Genomic DNA, 20,352 nt, shown 5'->3' with positions numbered 1-20,352 from the left:
TGAAGCCAAAACAATGACACACAATCAGGACTTCATAAGCCCAGGAAAGGCCACGGACAGATTAATAAGTGCTTTGTAGACACACACACACACACACACACACACACACACACACATGCACACACACAGATACATGCGTACACATGTACAAAAGTACATGCAAAGGACTTTTGGAATTACAGATATATGTGACACATTAGACAAGATTTTTTCCAGGACCATTCTGTATCCAAATGAGCAGGAGAAAGCAAAGACCCCACCATGTAATTTACTGTTGATTTGTGTTTGCACAAATGGAGCCTGATGTCTTTCAACATTAATAAGGGTAATATTTACCCTCTCCTTGTCCTGACAGGCCCTGGCAGTGAGGAACAGCTAGCTTTGTGAAGCAAGAGAAAGACAAGGGTCGTTAACAGTTGGACATGTGAAGTATCCCTCGTACTGCTGCTATAGCTGAGCCTGTTAAACTGACAGTAATAACACTGCACTAGTGGGACTAGAAATAGGAAAGAAGTTGTCAGGGATGGGTTTGAAATCGCTGCTGCAAAGACAGATAAATAATGAATTATGATCGTTATGTTTGCGCTCAGAGATGTTTACCTCGATTTCATGACACTTTATGGATTTTGGGAGACCTTACAGTTTGTCCATATATATGTGTATTTGTTTGTGGGTGTCCTCTCTCAGTGTTGTTTTCTGTTGGGACGGGTGGGGGCGGGGGGGACTTTGTGTTTTCTTTGTAATATTTCTCTTTTTTCATTTCATTGAATTCTAAAACTGTTGTCTATAGTTGCTGGGTGGTTTGCCCTCAGCCTCTCAGCCTCTCAGCTCGGTGACTGCAGAACTGAGTCTGCTTCAGACGTGTCTTCAAACTCTGTGTAAAACTGGCTTCTCTAATACTCTTTGTTGAATTATTCCCACCTACCTTGAATGAAAAACAGTATTGTCCAAATGCTGTAAAGCTGCATTTAACTTAACAGGCCCCTTTTGTGAAAGCTCTTGTGAATCTTGAGACGTGAACAGACTTAAACAGACAGTTGAGCTGAAAATGTGAGTCCTCTCATCACACTCCCTTCGTTGTCTGATCATTGTGTAGAGCGGCGACATTCTGCACAACAGCACAAAGAATGAAAACAGAGATAGCTGAATGCTTTTAAATGTGAACTCTTTATTGAAAGACCCTGAGTGACTCAGTGACTGTGGCTGGTTAAGCTTGGCATGGAAGCACAGACTGGATCTCGTTCTCTTCCACGTTTTCTGTCCCACAGAAGGCAGTGCTATGAAGGAAGAATGGAGTGGAAAAGAGGCAGAGACTGAGAGACACACTAGAAGAGAATCTGAATCATCATTGGTGTTCAAGTATGTATGTACGTATGGCATTGCCTCGAACTCAGACATAATACTGAGAAAGGATCTGACCTATATCAACGCACATTACTCAAAACCAATAAATAATCTATTAATTAAAATAGTTCTCATTGAATGTTGTGTGAATCCCTTCGTTTTATTTCTATATACAGATGCACTGTAAAGATATGAAAGGTGCTGACACATGATGGAGCCTACCCATCCCCACTCCTCAGCTGTCATTGCCGCTAGAGGGCACTAGAGACAGTCACTTGCTGCCCTCTAGTGGACAAAGCTCATTTGTGAACACTGTGGAACAGCTGCAACTCAACAACAGAAACACAGCCACACATACTGTGTATAAAGGTTAGAGTCCGGACAAGAGGAAATAAAAACATAGCCATGCTGTCTCAAAGCCCAGGTTGGGTCATGAAAAAAACATAATATATGTCAGCAATGATTCTATGAAGAGCCACAGGATGGGGAGGGGTCTATATTACTGAGGCTACTCTTCTTCTGGTCAGCATCTAAAAACCTTAATCTCTTTAAAATTAAATTGTATTGTTTGAATTGGAACTTAAAAATCATGACTAGTTGAGGTTGAATTCATTAATTTGTGCCAGGTTTGGAAAATCCTAGCACTGACATGCCCACCCAGCAAGGATTTCTTTTTACTTGAACATTTTGTATTTAACAGCAAATATACCTCTCTATTATGATGAAACTGATTAATTTAAACCTCTCATGAGCATCCAGTGTGTGAAACATTTTTCAAACATAAAACACAGTTGTGAGATGAAAGAAAAGCTCATTAGTGCGTCCCACCACTAAAAACCTCCACTAAATGTTAAAAAACGAAACTGATATATAACAAGAATAATGTTTTAGGTCCCATATTGACATCCTGGATGTGTAGACCGTGGCTTGTTTTTGTTTCTTTGTTTGTTTGTTTCTATTATTATCATTTTTTTCAGTTCAAGTTAACAAGGAACAGTCCTTACTGGAGCATCTGTATGTTCTTGTAATATGTTTAGCTTGAAATCATTGTTTATATGCACCAACACTGGCTAGGTGTGTTTGATTTGCACTCTTTGTGCTTAGATTATGAGGTGTGACAGCAGTATTTACAGATACAAAACAAACTTACATCTTGTTGTCTTTTCCTCTTTGCACCTCCACCGTGGATGCCCCATACTTGGGGTTCAGCAGGTTAATGATGTGGTTGTTCCACCGAAACTTCACCTGTGTCACTTCCACCACATCCACCTCAGCTTCAAGCTGCATCTCATACCTCTGTCCAGGAATCAGTGTACCCCTGGAAAACATGTCACAGCACCAGGACCATGAGGATGATTTGTTCATTTATTACATGTAGCTATTCAACATGTTACAGAAATATATTACTTCACTTTAAAAACGGAAAATACGTACTGCAATGAGGAAAATATCACGTAACTTCAGCATATGTATTTCCTACAAAATGTATTTCCAAGGAAATGTCATTTGTGCATGCTCAGATCATACTGCAGCATCCTGTTAAACACTTTTATTACTAATTTGCTTGTCCAGAGAGTATATTGGCCATTCATGGATGTTTTTTTTTTTGTTTTTTTTTCAGAATGTACTGTCAACTTCTGTTGTATCGGTTCTCTTTCTCCACATAGTCCTGCATCAACACCAAAACCTCAGTCCTGCTCCAGCTAACGGCTATCTATGCATAAACAAGGTGAGAAAGGAAATCTCACAGGAATAAACATGGGTTCTAAATCACTGATTTACAAAAAGACATCACAAACAGGCAAGTAAAAGAATTCTTTGCCCCCCTCCATTACTTTGCTGTGCTTGGAATATTACAGCCTACTTCTGATCTGTTGATGCTTGTCTGGCTGTTAATCTAAACAATGACTGTCATTAACACTGAATCACCTTAAAAATCATTCCATTTTACCTTCTCACTCTGCTTATTAGTGCAAAGTAGTGATACTGAAATATCAATACATCCGATACTAGGTCTTTATGCTCTAAGATCGATTCTCAAATCAAAATATTGATATCTGATATACTTTCAATACTTAAGTCATATGAGTTCATATAGTAACAGTGGAAAGTAACTACACTATTGTGTCGTGACAACACAACAAACCTTGTAAAACACCTCAAGTTAAACAACAACACAGAATGCGGTGAGGAGGACAGAAGAGGAGAACACAAGTTTTCATTTTATAGTAATACACTACTTTTTAGGTCCCCGACACATTAGGGTGTATTTACACAGATCAGTATCGCCGACACCAGGCTGATTTTTACAGAAATCGGTGGCACATAATAACAACACATATCATCACTAGTGTAAAGTGCCTGGGGCCTTTCACAGATCTGAAAAATTGTACACTTTGATGTTCTATTGTACATGATTACACACTTCAGATCAGTTTTTGTTGCTATTTGTTATGCCCCCCTCTCATATTAGACGATCATCATCATCATCATCATCATCATCATGTCAGTGGGAGTGGGAAAGTCCATATGTCTTTACCAAATGGTGAACTGCAGAATGCAAAACGTGCAAAACAATGATTTTGGACTGTCTGTCTACAACATTGAACTTTGTCCGGCATTTGAAGAGTCATTCTGTCATAGACTACTATACTATAGAGTCATAGTATATAATATCTTATATTTTCTCTTTATTAAGGCCGGATTCTGGATGTAAGATAGTAACTTGACATAACCTCTGACTTGGCTTGACTTGACTTCCCCAAAAAAAGACTTAGCACTTACTTGAGACTTGCACATGGGTAACTTGATCCCATCTCTGATAGGTACTATAGTAATAGTGACAGATTGCATAGTAATACTCATAGGTAGTATAGTAATACTGATAGGTGCTATAGTAATACTCATAGGTAGCGTAATAATACTGATAGGTAGTATAGTATAGGTAGTATAGTAATACTGATAGGTAGTGTAGTATAGGTAGTATAGTAATACTGATAGGTAGAATAGTATAGGTAGTATAGTAATACTGATAGGTAGTATAGTAATACTGATATGTAGTATGGTATAGATAGTATAGTAATACTGATAGGTAGTGTAGTATAGGTAGTATAGTAATACTGATAGATAGTATAGTATAGGTAGTATAGTAATACTGATAGGTAGAATAGTATAGGTAGTATAGTAATACTTATAGGTAGTGTAGTATAGGTAGTATAGTAATACTGATAGGTAGAATAGTATAGGTAGTATAGTAATACTGATAGGTAGAATAGTATAGGTAGTATAGTAATACTGATATGTAGTATAGTATAGATAGTATAGTAATACTGATATGTAGTATAGTATAGGTAGTATAGTAATACTGATATGTAGTATAGTATAGATAGTATAGTAATACTGATAGATAGTATAGTATAGGTAGTATAGTAATACTGATAGGTAGTATAGTAACACCGTATATCAGACTGTACACTCTGAACTCTGATCTGATGTTTTGTTTTTTGTTTTTTTAACAACATCAAACTTCAAAATCTTATACATCACTGGGTTGTCAGGCCCAGGAACAATCTGCTGTGATCCCTGAACTTATGTATGTAAACATCTATTTTCAAATGATGATTTTGAGCCTGACACCGTTCTTGGTTAAGGCCAACAACAGTTTCCCACAGCTAAAATGACGGTCATGTCCATAAGTCTGTTTTGAGTGTTCAATAACATTGCAGTAATATTCTTACAAGTGAATCTGGAACTCCTTGGTGGAGTGCTTCGCTCCAGCAAGAGCCACATACATTATGCCCAGGTTAGGCCAGCTGGGACCATCCAGGGTTAGTGCCACTTTATAGCTGTAACCTAGAAAGAGAAATAAAATAGTATGCATAATTATACATGCATAGTTAACTCACAGCAAGATTTGTTGGTGATGTGAAATCAGTGAACAAAAGAACAAACAAATCTCACAAAGTTTGTTATGTACCATTAATGCACCAAGATGAGGTGATGTCACAGAAGGATGAGTCATGTTCTCATACTGTACACACCCAATCATTCACATATATATAGCAATCTGATACATTAGACTGTATAATTAGGTTGTTTTACTTTCACTCAGCCCTCTAGCAGCAATGGTAAGTACATCCTTCAGTCTTGGATTCTCAATATGTGCATTGTTCTAACTCTCAGAACTTATACATTTTATATATTCAAAAGTCCAGACAAGGACAACGTAACATTGAATCTTTCCATCACTTCTTAAATAAAAATCTTTATAATAATAATTATAAAAGATGGATGGATGATGGTGGAGTTTTGACTCAGTAGCAAAGGATTCTATCATCCTACTCCTGATGAAGCATGTTACCAGTTTAGAAGAAACTGGGCAGTATGGTTACCTTCAATTGAGCTGAACTCATGAAAAACAGTTTGCACTGTAGAGATAAGAAAAGTTATCACGGCTTCTTCACACTGTTTTCTAAACAATGAGTTCTTCCACCCCGCATGTAAGTCACACTGTTATTTTTATCAGGACAGGGAAGGCAGGGAACTTACGGCCAAAGGGCTTTGAACTGCCTGTGGTGAGGAAGTACTTCGTCTTTGAAATGCCATCGGTCAGAGTGAACCTGTCAGCATAGTGGCCCATCAGAGGACATGTGCTGTCTGCGCATGGGAAACACTTTCCCTGTGAAGACAAGGACATGCTGAGGTGTGAAGAATGATCTCACCCTGTGATTAAGAGTCTTCTCCTGTCAATGAACAGTCAGGGGAAAAGTGACAACCGTAAAAGACTTTTCCCCTTATACTCCCTTAAAATGATGCAGATTGCCACCCTATAAATATGACAGTGAATTTGCACTGGAATTGCACAGGCTGACAGCGTGGCCATCAACTATGGCGGCAGGAATAACAGTAGAGAGCGTTTATGAGGTGAATGACAAGGAGGTGTTGTCATCTCTCAACAGGGACATAGTCACATGAGGTCATTCTTGGCTCCTTTGATCGGGACATGTGTCCAAAGCAGGGATAAACTGTCATTAAAGCCAACAGCTGCAGTTAGAAGCCCTCTCCATGGAAGACGTGAGGGAAGACCATTTACATTGCCCCATCCACTGGAACACACATCCAATCTTGCCTAATCAACTTCTAAAACCAAATAAATGGTTTGCAGCCATATCAGTGTCATACAGCACCAACAGGTGGCTGTCTCCCACACACGCTGGGATGGTGGGCCACTACTCCTCCTGTTCTGTTTCTTTCTTTCTTTTTTTTTGATCTGATCTGAGTCTCACTTTAAACTGAGTTCCTCTTAGATCCTTCCTTTGTAGCTTCTATCACTAGAAGCTTTATTAGGATCATTAAGCCTTCTCTACACTGTACACATTTCATTTTTATTTTCTAAATGTTCACAGCACAAATATTCATATTTGTACCAAAGCCTTTGGCATCAAAAAAGTCAACTATTTCAATGGAAGCAGTAGATTCATTCAAAAGAGTGAAGTAAATCAATCAGTCCTCGAACACGTTCAGCTTCCATAGACAGAGTGTAGTTGTTATTTATTATATTATGTTATTATAAGGAACCGAAAACAGTTAGAAACTCACATAGCTCACATCATTACTTTGTGCTCATTACTGTCTTGTGACAATACACCCACTTGCTTTTTCATTAGATACACAAGTGTGATTTCATTACTGAGGCAGTGGTTTACATCATTTTTTTTTTATTGAATTGTATTTTGTCATTGTAGTCAATGAGCTAGGCTAAAAAACAGAAACACTTGGGTGCTTAATTGAATCCAGTTTAACGTCACCACAAACTACATCACACAAACGACTTCACTTTCCTGTTTAAACATTAACCTAGCATTAGATCAGACATGGCAGTTAAATGATTATTTTATATTTGTCTCACTGGTTTACCTGAACTGGTAAATGAGTGGAATAGCTCTTCAGAAATATGGTGAAAACCAATTTTAATGCAATATTTTGAGCTTCTAGAAGCATTTAGCTTCACTGGAAAAGGTGTTCAAAGTTTAGAGTGACGTAACAGGAACCCCCATCAACCAGACTGTAGGTCTTAAGGCTCAAAACATGAAAGTTTGTGAAAACTACATCCATTGTCATTTTGATTTACTTAAAATTTGGGACACAAGTTCAGAAGATAGCACAGATCAAAAACACCCAAGTAAAGTGACCTGTGATTGTTGCAGATTTGCTAAACATCATTGCTGAACAGTAACTAGAAATGCAGTGCAAATGCTTCCTGACACAATCAAATACACCAATGCTATATACCTGTTGCTTTTTGATCATGTTAAATGAAGGACTTTAACTACGAATGGGCCAGATTAGTCCCATAACACGGCTGCTACCAATAAAACATATGTGTTGTTCCCTCATGGGGGCAGTGAATCAAAGTTATTCCTAGCTTTTAAACTAGCTGGCGTGACTTTTCTGTTTCAAAGCCACTTGTTAGTGTCATGACTTTGGTGATTAAGCTGTTTTATTTTTTTTTTGTTTGTTTGTTTGTTTGTTTTATTGAGTGCAAAACTTTTGAACCTGTTGGCTCATATGTTTCATATGTTCACCTTATAACATGTTCTTCATTCCCACAGACTAACTGTAGATGAATGCAAATGAAACAGGGGAACAAGTCATGAATGTTATATTTCTTAACATTCATGTTCATTTGAAGTATTTAAGCTCAATTCATTGAACCAAAAACGAAACAGAAAGCATTTAAAGACCTACAGCAGCGAAGCTGTCCTTGTCAGAGCAGGGGTATCCTACAAAGCCCTGGGATGTAGCAATGCTCTCACTGTAGTACTTGTAGGCACGGGCATGGTTGCAGGGGTCAAACTTTAAGATACCTGGCAAAAGATTGGAAAAGATAACAGGGGAGCGGAGGAGAAGGGGGAGGGACACAGTGTTAGAAGAGGGTTAGAGGAGGATAGCATAAGGTAGGGGAGAGATATGAATGCACACTATTTTTATAATTTAAAATATTAGCATGAAATTGAACCGAAAATGTGTTCAGCAATAAGTTGCAGCACAATAATAATAAGAATGTTAGAATCAGAGATAAGAATGTGAGACAGTCTTGGCAGAGCCAGACATAGAAAGAGGTCAGGGATTCTTTTGTTTTCTTTTCCAGTACAGAGCAAACAACAGGCGCCCCAGGACCTCCAGCTATGCAGCCCTGGCTCCCACTCTCTCTCTCTCTCTCTCTCTTATCTATAGGATCAAAAGTGGCAGATTCAGCTGTGACTCCCCCACAACCACCGCCCCCACCACCCCGCAGACGCAGGCATGGCACCAATGTTGCCACTTGAGCCTCACTACTCAGCGGCACATTTCAAAAGATCAAAAGAAGGCCGTCATCGTATTTAAAAATTATTCCATTGGGACAACTCCAATATTCCACAGGGCTCTCTGCATTGTAAGTTACATGGCTGAGAAAAAAGGATGTATGAGTCTTTTTGTCATGAGTGACAACGATAACTGGGTTGAAGCTCAGTCTAGATTTGAGAACACCAGATGTGTACCACAGAGACCAGTGTTCTTGTAAGTTAATTATGTGCTAATTTCACTACCTCATTTTCAAGAAAACTTACAACACAATAGAGGCTCACCAGTAGACTCATTATGTAAAGCAGCAAAATGTTGGTCATGACATAGCTTGTAAAGATAGCCAAACACACTACCTACAATGGAGTGTGGAGAATTACACTCACTAACTTGGTGAGAATAATATCAGGATCATCATTGTGACTATTGTATTTCCACTTTGTCTACTAAAGTTTGTGTGAGGAGTGGAAGAGGAGGAGTGCCGTGATTTTACCCTCCCAGATGTTGTCGAGGTCAGTGGGGTCGCCTCTGTTGGCAGAGCAACCAGGCATCAGTTCTCCTCCATTAGGGTAAAAGTCAATGTGACCCACAGGCTCTGACATCCCAAGACCTACAGGAGGGCAATCAGAGACGTAAGATTTTAGAAAGCAAAATGAAGACTGTGAGAAAATGCTCGTGATCATCAGTAATACCAAGTCTGGAGTCGAATGGAGATCCGTCTGTGTGAATGACATCCACGAATGTGGCATCGCTGCTGTCCAAACGCACAGAGACATCAGTGTTTTGGAAATAAGGTTCAACCGGGTCCAGTCCTAAATAAATCAAAGATATGGATTTTATGGAAGCATAGGATTAGAGAAATACAGATACTGATAATAGACACTTGTTAGATGGGCTGAGCAAGTGGTACACGCTATGTGGCATTAGTTGAAGGTCAGCTGGATGTTCTTATGGTGATGATGGTCTTATGACTAGATGTAAACTAATACTGAGATGGAAATGACATTTAAACATTATGCCTTGGACAAGTCCTGCCTGGAAGACGTTCTGGTTCATCTTAACCAGCCTACACAAAGACTCGCTACGACAATATGCAAGCGTGTATAAAATAGACACATACAGGTTGCTGTAGGTAAACCTAGTGGAAAAAATAGACGAAGGGTGCTAAACAGGGGTGCTGCTTTGTCCAGTTAAAATGTACAGACATACACTGTAGTATTTCACCCATTATAAATTCAGTTTTATCCAATTACATTTGCTAATTATTATTGTTGTTGTTGTAGTTGTGCAGACTCACCTGTGATGCGTGCAATGCCAGGGATTCTGCTACCAACCTCTCCTGCAGCGTGCGCTCCCAGACTGTGTCCAATAAGGTGGAACTTACCAGCATTCTGTCGGAAGTGGCCCTGTGTCAAGTGACATTTATGTTTAATTCAAAGATACAGAAGAAAAATGAATGAGAGCAAAGACATGTCATGTTGCAGCTCTGCAGGCCAGAGTCACGCAAAATATTTCCACTGCATGTTCTGTTTTGCAGCTGTAACCAACACATTAAACTAGTCCCCGCGAGGTAGTGATGCATTATACATACCATGAGGTATGTTATCATGAAGGCCACCTGTGCAGCCACCACCCTGGCATTATTGGCAGCCTGACTGAACCAAGACTTCACTCCATTCTTCCACTCCACAGCAATGCAGTTCACATTCTCGTTCTTTACCATGACCTACAGCACACACAACAACAACTTTATTAGCATTTATTTTACAAGAACAGTACTCATTCTTTGAAAAAGACAGGAAAAAAAAGTGTCTATTTCTGCTCACATTTACGTTTGAGCCACTGAACCTCTTACCGTGGTTGCATCTCCTGCCAACTGGACGTCCTTTGGGTTTTACTAGTCCAACTTTTAAACTGCCTTTTGCTTTCTTTGTGGTTAACAAAGTCCAATTTTGCTTGCTTTGTTTGTCTGAGTGTCTTCAGTTAGAAAATTAGAAATATTTTTGCAGTGTGCTCAGTAGATGGTAGACAGGTCCAGAGCATGAAAGGCTCTGTTTCTGGAAATGTATTTATTATTTTAAGTTTTATAGCAATTTATGACAACATTCCAAATGCAGTATAAAGAATATGAGATGCAAAGATATTACTGCCTTTAGATGACTTATACCCTGTACGTCATCCAGTTGCAGATAAATTAAGCTTCAGCCACCCTGTGTACTCCCACCTCCAAAGACATGCTCTTTAATTGGTGACTGTAAATTAACCCTAGGTGTGAGTGTGAGTGTGAATGACTGTCTGTCTATGTGTTAGACCTGTGATAGACTGGAGACCTGTCCAGGGTGTACCCGGCCTTTCACTCGATGACAGCTGGGATAGAGTCCAGCAACCCCCACCACACTAGTGAGGATAAGCGGTAGTAGAAGATGAGATGAATGTCAGGCTAAATAAAAATGTGAATCCAAACTAAATGTTGAAGTATTTTGTAGGATAGATATTCTATCTTGTATTTGTTAACTCCAGGATAAAAATCAGGCAAAACAACACAGTACAGCATGTCAGAGACTGTGCAGGAACAGAAATGTCAGTTGGTTCACTATGGCCACTGTTCTGGGAGAACATCCTTTTAGAAGCATATCAGGGTATAAGACTCCTTGGGACTGTAAGATGGTACATCTTTATTTCATAACAGAAGACATTTTGCAAGGAGGCAACATCTGTTTGATGTAAACAAACTGGTAGCTACAAACTGGTAACAGGAAGAGAAGGAAGCTCTGAGAAGTAAATGGGTTCTTCTTGCTACAGTTCATTACCATTAAATATTTCTTTCATGAATATTTTATCAATATGTACCCTCTTACCTTACACATGTCTTGAGGCCAGTCCTCATCTCCGTTTACCAAATAACCAGGGATAATAAATTTAGTATTTCTCATCCCGCTGTAGTTGGATGCATCGATGGTTACGTCTGGCTCTATCTCCTGAAAATCATTTGAAAAGATCTTAAATTACAGGTTGTCTTTTTCAACCCCGACCTGTTACAGTGTTTAATGTTACCCCATCTCATATCATTTTCGTAATATTTCTTTCATAGTCATTATTTTGAATGTCAGCAGCCTGAATTAGATGAATTACTGAAAATATGAAATACCTACGAAAGTAGCAAAAGAAGAGATAAAATAGAAAGCTAAAAAAGCTAAGGTATGTGAGAAATGGAGACAAAGTGAAAGCAATGGATCAATGGTTGAAACATTAAGGCTCCATCACTGCAGTCTACAAATGCTCCTTACTATAACCAACTGTGTTAAGATTCCACTTAATACAAAACATAGCATAAACACATGGTACCGTACATGAAGGGGCCATCATTCATGTGGCAGTGGAACAATCATTCATTTAATATAGGCCTACTATAGACGCTATCCTTTTAACTCCTTTTAACTGAGCTGCCTGTATGGCTATACAGGATATAAGCATACTCATGGTCTTCATGTGTATATGACACTGGTGAGATACATCAGGTCCTTGTAATCTGAACTGTCAAACCAGGAGGAGAGAATTAGAGCCTTCCTGCCTGGTAGTAGCTGTTTCTCTGGGTGAAGAGGAGGAAGCGTGTCCCCATCTCTTCAGGCTGCCAGGGCAGGGCGGAAACTGGTCTCTGGATGGTGCCCCCCCAGGGAGGCAAGGTGTTAAAACAGCCCAGATGATTATAGCAGACCTCGGCCGCTGTTGATGTGGAGAATGTGAAAACCAACGGAAAATATTTACAATGATCGTAACAATTCTATATTCATTTTGACAGCTCAGACAAAGCACAGCTCAAACTGACATGTGCAGGTCACTGAGGAAGAAATATAGGGTGAGGCAGCAACAGCTTATCTTGGTGGCAGGAGTTCATGAAGCTTGATTTGCACTGTAAGGTTCACAGTATGTTCCCCAATTATTTCATTTTATTCTTTTTTTGTTTTCATAAATTTAGGCAAATTAAAAATGCATGTAATGTATCAGCAATGTAATCCAAGATAGCCTGATGGAAGCTCAGTGTGACAGCCACATAGCCATGCAGGCTCAAACAGTAAAGACAAATGTGTCAATATGGATAAAGTATGACATGACAAATGTAAAACAAAACAAAAAAAAATAAATAAAAATAAAAAAATCACAGACAAATGTAGACCAAGATCCTGACATGGATACAGCACACAGATTTGTGTTGAACCTCATAAAGGTCACAGTTTGTACCTCACAAACGGGCGCAGAGTATTTCCTCTGGCCCACAGTGAGGCTATGGCCCAGTATCATGTTGTAAAAACACTGAGAGTCCACGTATATTCAGCAGAGACTAATTCTGTGTAAGTCTGCATCATTGCAGATGGAGAGAAGACCAAAGAAGCTGGTTTAATAGCTCTGTGCTGGACAACTGCTGGAACTGACTGAGCTGACAGCCTGATGATACTGCAGCTCTGTTAATAGCTCTGCTTTGGGGTTAAGTGCCTTTCATTCGACCTTAAATTATTTTTATGTTTAGATGATGATACTTACATCTACTTGCAGTATGTTACTCGCTCCACTCCAAGGCTTCCCTGAAAAGCTGCCACTACAAAATATTTACTATGTGATGCTGTTAGACAATGTGGAATACGATTTAATTTTGGAAAAAAATAAAATAAAATAAATAAATTGAAATGTTTTAAGAGTCGAAGTAGCACCAGTACACTAAGAGATTTCAAATGCAGAAAATAAGAAACCTGGATTGAGAAAAAGTAGGACAAATATCTTAACTCTAATGCTCACTTTCCTTTCACTGAAAATGCATCCCAACATTGAAGTCATCTTACCATGTGATGCGCCAATGAGGAAGCAGTACAAACCCAAAGTCCACATCAGAGACATCTGTTACACACACAGAGAATAAGTAAATAAATATTGGGTTTGGTAAAAATGAAACAAAGAAATGAACATGATCCTGCAATGTACTCACCTCAGGATCAGGCAGGACGGTAGTGAACTCTGCTCTGTTTCAAACACTCCAGTCACCTGCCTTTTTGCCCACGTAGGAGTGGGGAAACACACAGGTGGCTGAAACACTGATATGCTATGGGAAGCAGGGGACAAAAGGTCACTTATTACTTACAAGTGTGCATGCTTCTTACATAGTTCATGACTTTACCAAATATAATATTTGAACAGATGTGTTCATAAGCAGATCTCGAGAGAGAAATTTTCATATTTTCCCATGTAGATATCTTCATCCAGCAAGATTTCATAATCGTCACTCTGTTCTGTATCAGCAGATGGCAGAACTAATCTGCAGCAGTGTACAACCCAGTCAGCTTCTGGGTGAGTCTGATGTCACCATTCACAGCTGCTCACAAGCTTATCAGTTCTGTGACTTATTTTGCTAACTGACAAAACAAACAAAAAAAAAGCATGCAGATATCTCTTTTGTTGGTTATTGATTTAACGTAGGTGAGAACATTTCTGGGACACTTTAGTGTGGTCTGGAAAGCTGCCTGCTCATATGGCAGTCCTGATTTTCATTTCCTCACACCTCAGTGTGAGAATCACGCACAGTTTGTTTCATGCAAACATCATAATATTAGACAACATCATGTCAGACATGGCATCCACCCATGTCTATCCAAATGTAGCTCATAAAAATACATTATAAATGGTGTAATTAATGCATTTAAAGTCCCACACAAGGACAATCCATTTTATTACTAACAAAACTTCAAACTGATGGGAACCTGCCAAGACACAACATTGATAAAAGGGACAATTCAGTTTCAGTCTCATTGTGAATGTTAGAAAACATTCACGAAGAACACAGCCCTTTCAGAAAATATGTATATGTACTTTATATATAATGTACTTTCCTGTGACTTGATAACTTTGTTACACTCAAAATAATAATGCCTTTAAAAAAAATAAATTAATTTAAATGGCGTACATCCTTACACACTTAATTTCCTCAAATTCAGGCAGATATCATTATAGTGTTATATCATTATTAGTTGGATAATGTTTTAAACATTGTATCTTATCTTTGCCCATATAGCAATAATTTTTAGTTATAAGAGAAGAAAAGCAGACTGACCTCTTGAGCCCACTAAACTAAACTAAACTAAACTAAACTATTGATGATGGTGATATGTGAGACATGTTTTTCTTTAGTTTTTGGACATTTCCCTTATGTCCAATAGATGGCATTAGAGAGCAAGTATGCGGTAAGTCTTCCCTTTTTATCAATCATGTTCCGTCACACCTCTGTTCAAGCAGATTCAGTCTAAGATCTACTCTTCTATTAAAATTGCATGCATTTAAACACTTCATTGTCACATTTACACTAAATGAACAAAACATTTGAATACTACTGTGAAATTGTATATTTCCCTCTCAAATAAAATTATGTCATTTTTTAAGCCCTCAATAAAAAATGTTGGACTTCTTATTTCATGTGTACGCATTATGTAGATCTTAACCTTGATTTCCCATTGGTTAGTCTAAAATGAATGCTTCACAAGCTGCTGTAATATTTGCACTGACTTTGACAGCATCATGGCATTTCTGAATAAAATAATGTGTATAGCTCTTTTACACTGATTGCCTGCCATAAGATCCGCGGCTCTGAAACACTGAGCTAAATCAGAGCAGTAAGATTGGGTAAACAGGCTGTCGGGGGCCAATCTTTGCCAGATGATGCAGTGAGAGTGTTGGGTTTTTGTCTGTGAAGTGTGCTGGGCTTTGGACCTTGGTTAATCCCATGTGAAAACAGGCCTCTGTGCACTATGCTCTCCTGGGCTCCTGGATAAATACAAGCCAATTAGAGGTGTCTGGGATAGGTCTTAGGCATGAGCTGCAGCTACAGCCAGTGTGTGTGTGTACGTGTGTGTGTGCGCATGTGTGTGTGAGAATCCTCCTGTACGATTACATTTTATGACATTTAGTCATAGCTTGAAAGTAATATCACCTATATTGCCACAAGATAAGTGCAATAAAAGCCAAATCAGCAGGTATTGTTTGTGTATCAGAGTCTGCTATTATCAATAGCAGTGATCAGGGAGCCTGGAATTTAATGTATTTATATCTGCAGTTGTTAAAGTAATTCTATGGCGCATTTTGGTGACAGGGATTGATATATAATTATTAAAATCTAGAATGATATCTTTGCGTCTTTGTTTGCAGTTTTCATTTTTTGCCCTTATGCTTTTTGGGTTCTTTTCAGCGAATGCATGTGATCTGGTAATTACAATGCATTACAGCAAAGCTCAAGATAACATGAAGCTGTGAGCGTTTGAATAAATATATATATGTACTATTTCACATGTGAATGTGAAACCAAGCAGAACCCATGCTGTTATCTCAGTGTGCGTCTGCTGTAATAGATGCAGCCCAGACTCACAAATTCAAACAACTTGGACCCGTGTGCATGGCATGCATATTGGAATCCATTATTTGGATGGTGGGGAGTTCTAAGGCAAACGGGAAATTACATGCACGACAGCACAAGCTGGAGGAGCTGAGGAAAAGGACAGAAAATCTCGGTAGGTTGGGCCTGCACTGCAGTGGCTTACTGTAGGAATGTTAATCCTCCTAATGTATTACAGTTGGAGGAAGAGCAAGACCACAGGCTGACCTGGGCCTTCAGGGCATGAGGAGGAGGAAAGAGAAAAAGAGGGAGAGGGGAGAAATTACAAGGTGAGAGGAGAGAAGAAAAAACGCAACTCAAAGTGTGGTTACTAATTGTCTGCATTGTGTGTGTGTGTGTGTGTGTGTGTGTGCGTGTGTGTGTGTGTGTGTGTGTGTGTGTGTGTGTGTGTGTGTTTTCCGCCATCTGGCATATGGACAACAATTTCCTCAAATCCCTAAAACAGCATTGTGCTTTAGAGACATTTGAGCCTCCAGGTCCTGAGACAAAATTAGAAGTTTAATAGAGTTCTTTCCCAAGTAGAGTGTGTTTGTGGTTGAAATGAAGGGAACTACACACCCATTAACGTACACCCACTATAATTCTACACTAGCTACAGACCAAGATTCTGCTTCACTTAAACTGGATGTTTTGAATGCGTTCCTTCACTCATAAACTTGTCCGGAATTTATTTGCAGCACCACATCCATTACTTTCTATGTAGACCTCTATTCCTGTGACCCCCAGTTCTAAAAAATGCATTTCTGATCATTTCATTCTGACCATTTCTTTGCCAGAAAGTAAGGTAAATACATCTGAAGGTTTGGCGTAACACATGTTCTGCAAAGACATATTACTGTCACATTCTTATTACTGTAGTATTGTATTTTAAAAGTTGCAGTTCTGTATTTGCAGCAGTGTAGGTGTACGTGGTGGTGTCACAAACATGGTCACATTTCCTGATATCAGGAGCCACATACAGCTGTATGTATTGAAGATACTCCGCCATTAACTTCAGCCTCCATAAATTCTCTTTACTGACCACAGATGTTCCGTTGATGATAAAAAGGGACGCTTTGTTCTGATCAAACCCCCAGACAAGGTGTCCTCCTTATGTCCTAGCAGGTGTGTCATTGGTGTCTGTCAGCTGCAGGGTAGAATTCATTGTGTAGCTGCTCACACCTGCTGTGAGCGGAAGGCCATTGTGTTATGTTCTGACTTACATGTTGTTTTGCTTTAATTCTGAACTGACAATAAAGACATGCTGTCCCACTGACTTCTCTTAAATCAGTCTTTTGATGTGGGTTTATCAGTCTACTGTCATACCTATAGAAAAAAAAAAGATTAGAAAAAAAGTTTTGTGTGGAAGGTGTTGTTTTCCTATTTTCCTCTAATATTAATCCTCTTGGAATCGGATTTATTATGTGACTTTGTGGAGGGGCTAAACCACCAAGTTAACTGTATATTGTATCTTTACATTGTATATAGTAGTATCGTAATGTAAAATACTATTGACATATAAGTGGTTTTAATAAGTATTATAATCTCATATATTGGCAAAAACATATTGGAATCTTCTTCATTTAGGTCTCCGGTCAGATGCAATTATGGAAAAAAACACTATTCACTTTAACACTTAAAGGGATAACGACATCAGATAAATTACAAGCTTTGTCTTGTACTCAGCAAACGTTAGTTGCACAGCAGGACAACAATCATTAACTGTCTAGTAAATCTACTACAGCATAATTTCAAATAAAAAAAAATAAAATAAAAAAAAAAACAATTTTGGAGTGACCCAGAGACCAGACCTTAACCCCACAGAGATGACAGCTCTGTCATGTGGAATGGTCCACACTACGTCCTGAATGTTGTCCAGCTACCTTTCAGGTTGTTGCTCATTCAGAAATGAGTGTTATTACAGCATGTGCCTCAGTTCACAAAGTTACTTCTTTACCACAGTCACACGAAAACACCCACCTACAACAAACATCCACAGTTGAGGGATCTTTTCATCATAACTTCCATGTAACTTTTATTTCACATATTCAGCTGGAGCAATTAACTCATGTGACTCATTCCATTTTTAGTAGGTTGAGCAAATAGCTCATAAAAAGTATCACCAAAAGTCACTTTGTTTAGTTAATAACTTTGAAAAGCGTGTATCATCCAGGCCTAATTTTTTTCTAATCCCCTACCAGGAACAAACAGTAAGAATAGTCTGCTCAATTACACAGACACTCAATTTCATCCATAATTACCATGAAGGTGGTTCCTGCTTGACGCCTAATTATATTTATCACTTTGCTGGCTTTTATGTAGTGCACCTCCTCTGTAAGAATAATCTATCACATAGAAGGAATAAAGAAATGCAAATAGGTGCTCCTTCTTAAAACTATAAGCAGGTACTTGTTGCAGGTTTCTGAACAAAGGGCAGCACAAATGAGCCAATAGACATGACATCCTGTGGAGATGAAACACGGCCGTCGGTCTTTCCTGTGACTGCGTCAGCCATGCCTCTCTCTCCATCCATGTGTTTGTCTTGTGATTCTGTGTGTCTGGATGAGGCAGTGCGTTGTCAGTTCTGGCGCCGGTAAGCCTCCTAATGTCCACAGTCCACCAGTCCAGGACATCACACTCATTCATTCTGACCCTGTACATCACTGTGTCCAGGAGAACTATTCACCCACCGTGCCAGCTCACTCCAGCTTCATTCTGATCACCTCCATCCCTGCCTGCTCCACTCTCTACCTGAAATTACAAATTATTATTATTTTCATTTTTTAAACAGCCATTTCATTGACTTGTATTTTCCAAATCTAAGTCATTCCTTAATAAGCCAAAAAGGTAAGAGGCTTGATTTTGTTTATTTTATTTTATTTAAAGCATTGTGTTTTGTTGCAGTGCTTTATTGCTATATTGCAGTAACATGTAATTATTAACAGTTCATTGATTATGTGGGATTTTCCTAAAATGTTCGTCACAATGCTTGATGGTCTCTAAGGAAATTTTATTCTATGTCATCTTCAAAATTTTATCAAAATAAACAAATTACTTAAGTTAGAAAAGCCTGTAGTATTTTAGTACAGAAAATATTACTATCACATATTTTAAAGGGTAACAAAAAGTTTGCAGTATTTTTTTAAATATAATATTAGATAACTTTTGCCAAGGTTTTGCTGTTGTGATTAAAGGCTAAATGTTGCAGATTTGCGAAGCTTTAACTTCTCAGACTTTGTTGGAGCAATCATCTTCCATTGTCTGTTTCAAAGAGTTTTCTACCATTTTAAAAATGAAAATAATTCAAGGGCACAAGGCAGGAAAAAGGCCATAAATAGATTGAAGAGCACTTCAGACAGCTGTAACCTCAGTGATTAATACAATAAAGAAACGTCATTTTACATGGAGGGACGCTGTAAGGCTGAGGTCTGAAAGACCAAGAACATTTTCAGGGAGAACTGCTCATATAATTAAATTCATTCATTAATTAAAACCTCTGCCATAGAGAACGCTACAGAACTCTTTCATTCCATATTCTATCCAGCTGTATAACAGCTCATCTTTTTGTAGCAATTAAACTACTATGATCAATTCATTTCCCTTGTGGAACATAAAGTCTGACTAAGTCTAAACATGTATTTAGACCATTGGAACATAAGAGCTGATTCAGGCACATTATCGCATTAGACAACATTAGGACACTTGCCCATGGTAAATGAGTTACGCTTTGTGTTCATGCTGAGGTGGACCTGACAGACCACATTTGACCTCAGAATATTTCCTTGATCTTTTCTCATTGGCTGTGTGAACACCTCATGCTTCTAAACTTCACTGAAAGGCACAGATATGCCTATATACCAAATGTAGTTTCATGCCCGATAAAGGTTTCTAGGCACAATATATATATATATACACACATATATATATCTCAAATATTAAATGTTTTTATATGCACATTTAAACATTGCACTGAGCACCACAGGGTGTAGTGGAGGTATAGTAACACCTACGTGTAAAAGTAAAACCTAGTGTCCTGTAACAGTACAATAAGGTAAATCTCCATTACAGCATCTTGCTGGTCTCAGTCATGACGTGTTAGCTGATAGGCTGCCTTAAGGTTGCTGTGAGACAATGCATGGTGAGTTGCAAAATTCCCTACCTTGCCATTAGATGCATTGAAATGTTATATATGCAAATGCAAGTGCAATGTTGCAAATGTTGTATAACCTCAATACTAAGCTGGTGACAGTTACAGT

The 20,352-nt window shown here is 38.6% G+C and overlaps 1 protein-coding gene across 1 annotated transcript; it reads right to left on the bottom strand.

Moving 5' to 3' along the window:
* Nucleotides 1–1,148: 1,148 nt before the first annotated feature.
* On the bottom strand, nucleotides 1,149–13,754 carry LOC125018391 (inactive pancreatic lipase-related protein 1-like). The gene is made up of 13 exons (XM_047602223.1): nucleotides 13,667–13,754; nucleotides 13,524–13,578; nucleotides 12,260–12,411; nucleotides 11,547–11,666; nucleotides 10,280–10,414; nucleotides 9,986–10,094; nucleotides 9,381–9,500; nucleotides 9,182–9,298; nucleotides 8,092–8,210; nucleotides 5,893–6,022; nucleotides 5,082–5,196; nucleotides 2,495–2,662; nucleotides 1,149–1,277 (listed from the first exon to the last, which is right to left on the bottom strand). Exons 2-13 carry the CDS (start codon nucleotides 13,576–13,578, stop codon nucleotides 1,208–1,210), a joined length of 1,410 nt encoding a protein of 469 aa, XP_047458179.1. The 5' UTR covers nucleotides 13,667–13,754; the 3' UTR covers nucleotides 1,149–1,207.
* Nucleotides 13,755–20,352: the final 6,598 nt, after the last annotated feature.

Source organism: Mugil cephalus, chromosome 13 (assembly GCF_022458985.1).
Source record: "Mugil cephalus isolate CIBA_MC_2020 chromosome 13, CIBA_Mcephalus_1.1, whole genome shotgun sequence".
NCBI classification, from domain to species: Eukaryota; Metazoa; Chordata; class Actinopteri; order Mugiliformes; family Mugilidae; genus Mugil; species Mugil cephalus.
The sequence above is the reverse complement of the archived record's forward strand: the minus strand, read 5'-3'. Positions and strand labels throughout refer to the sequence as shown.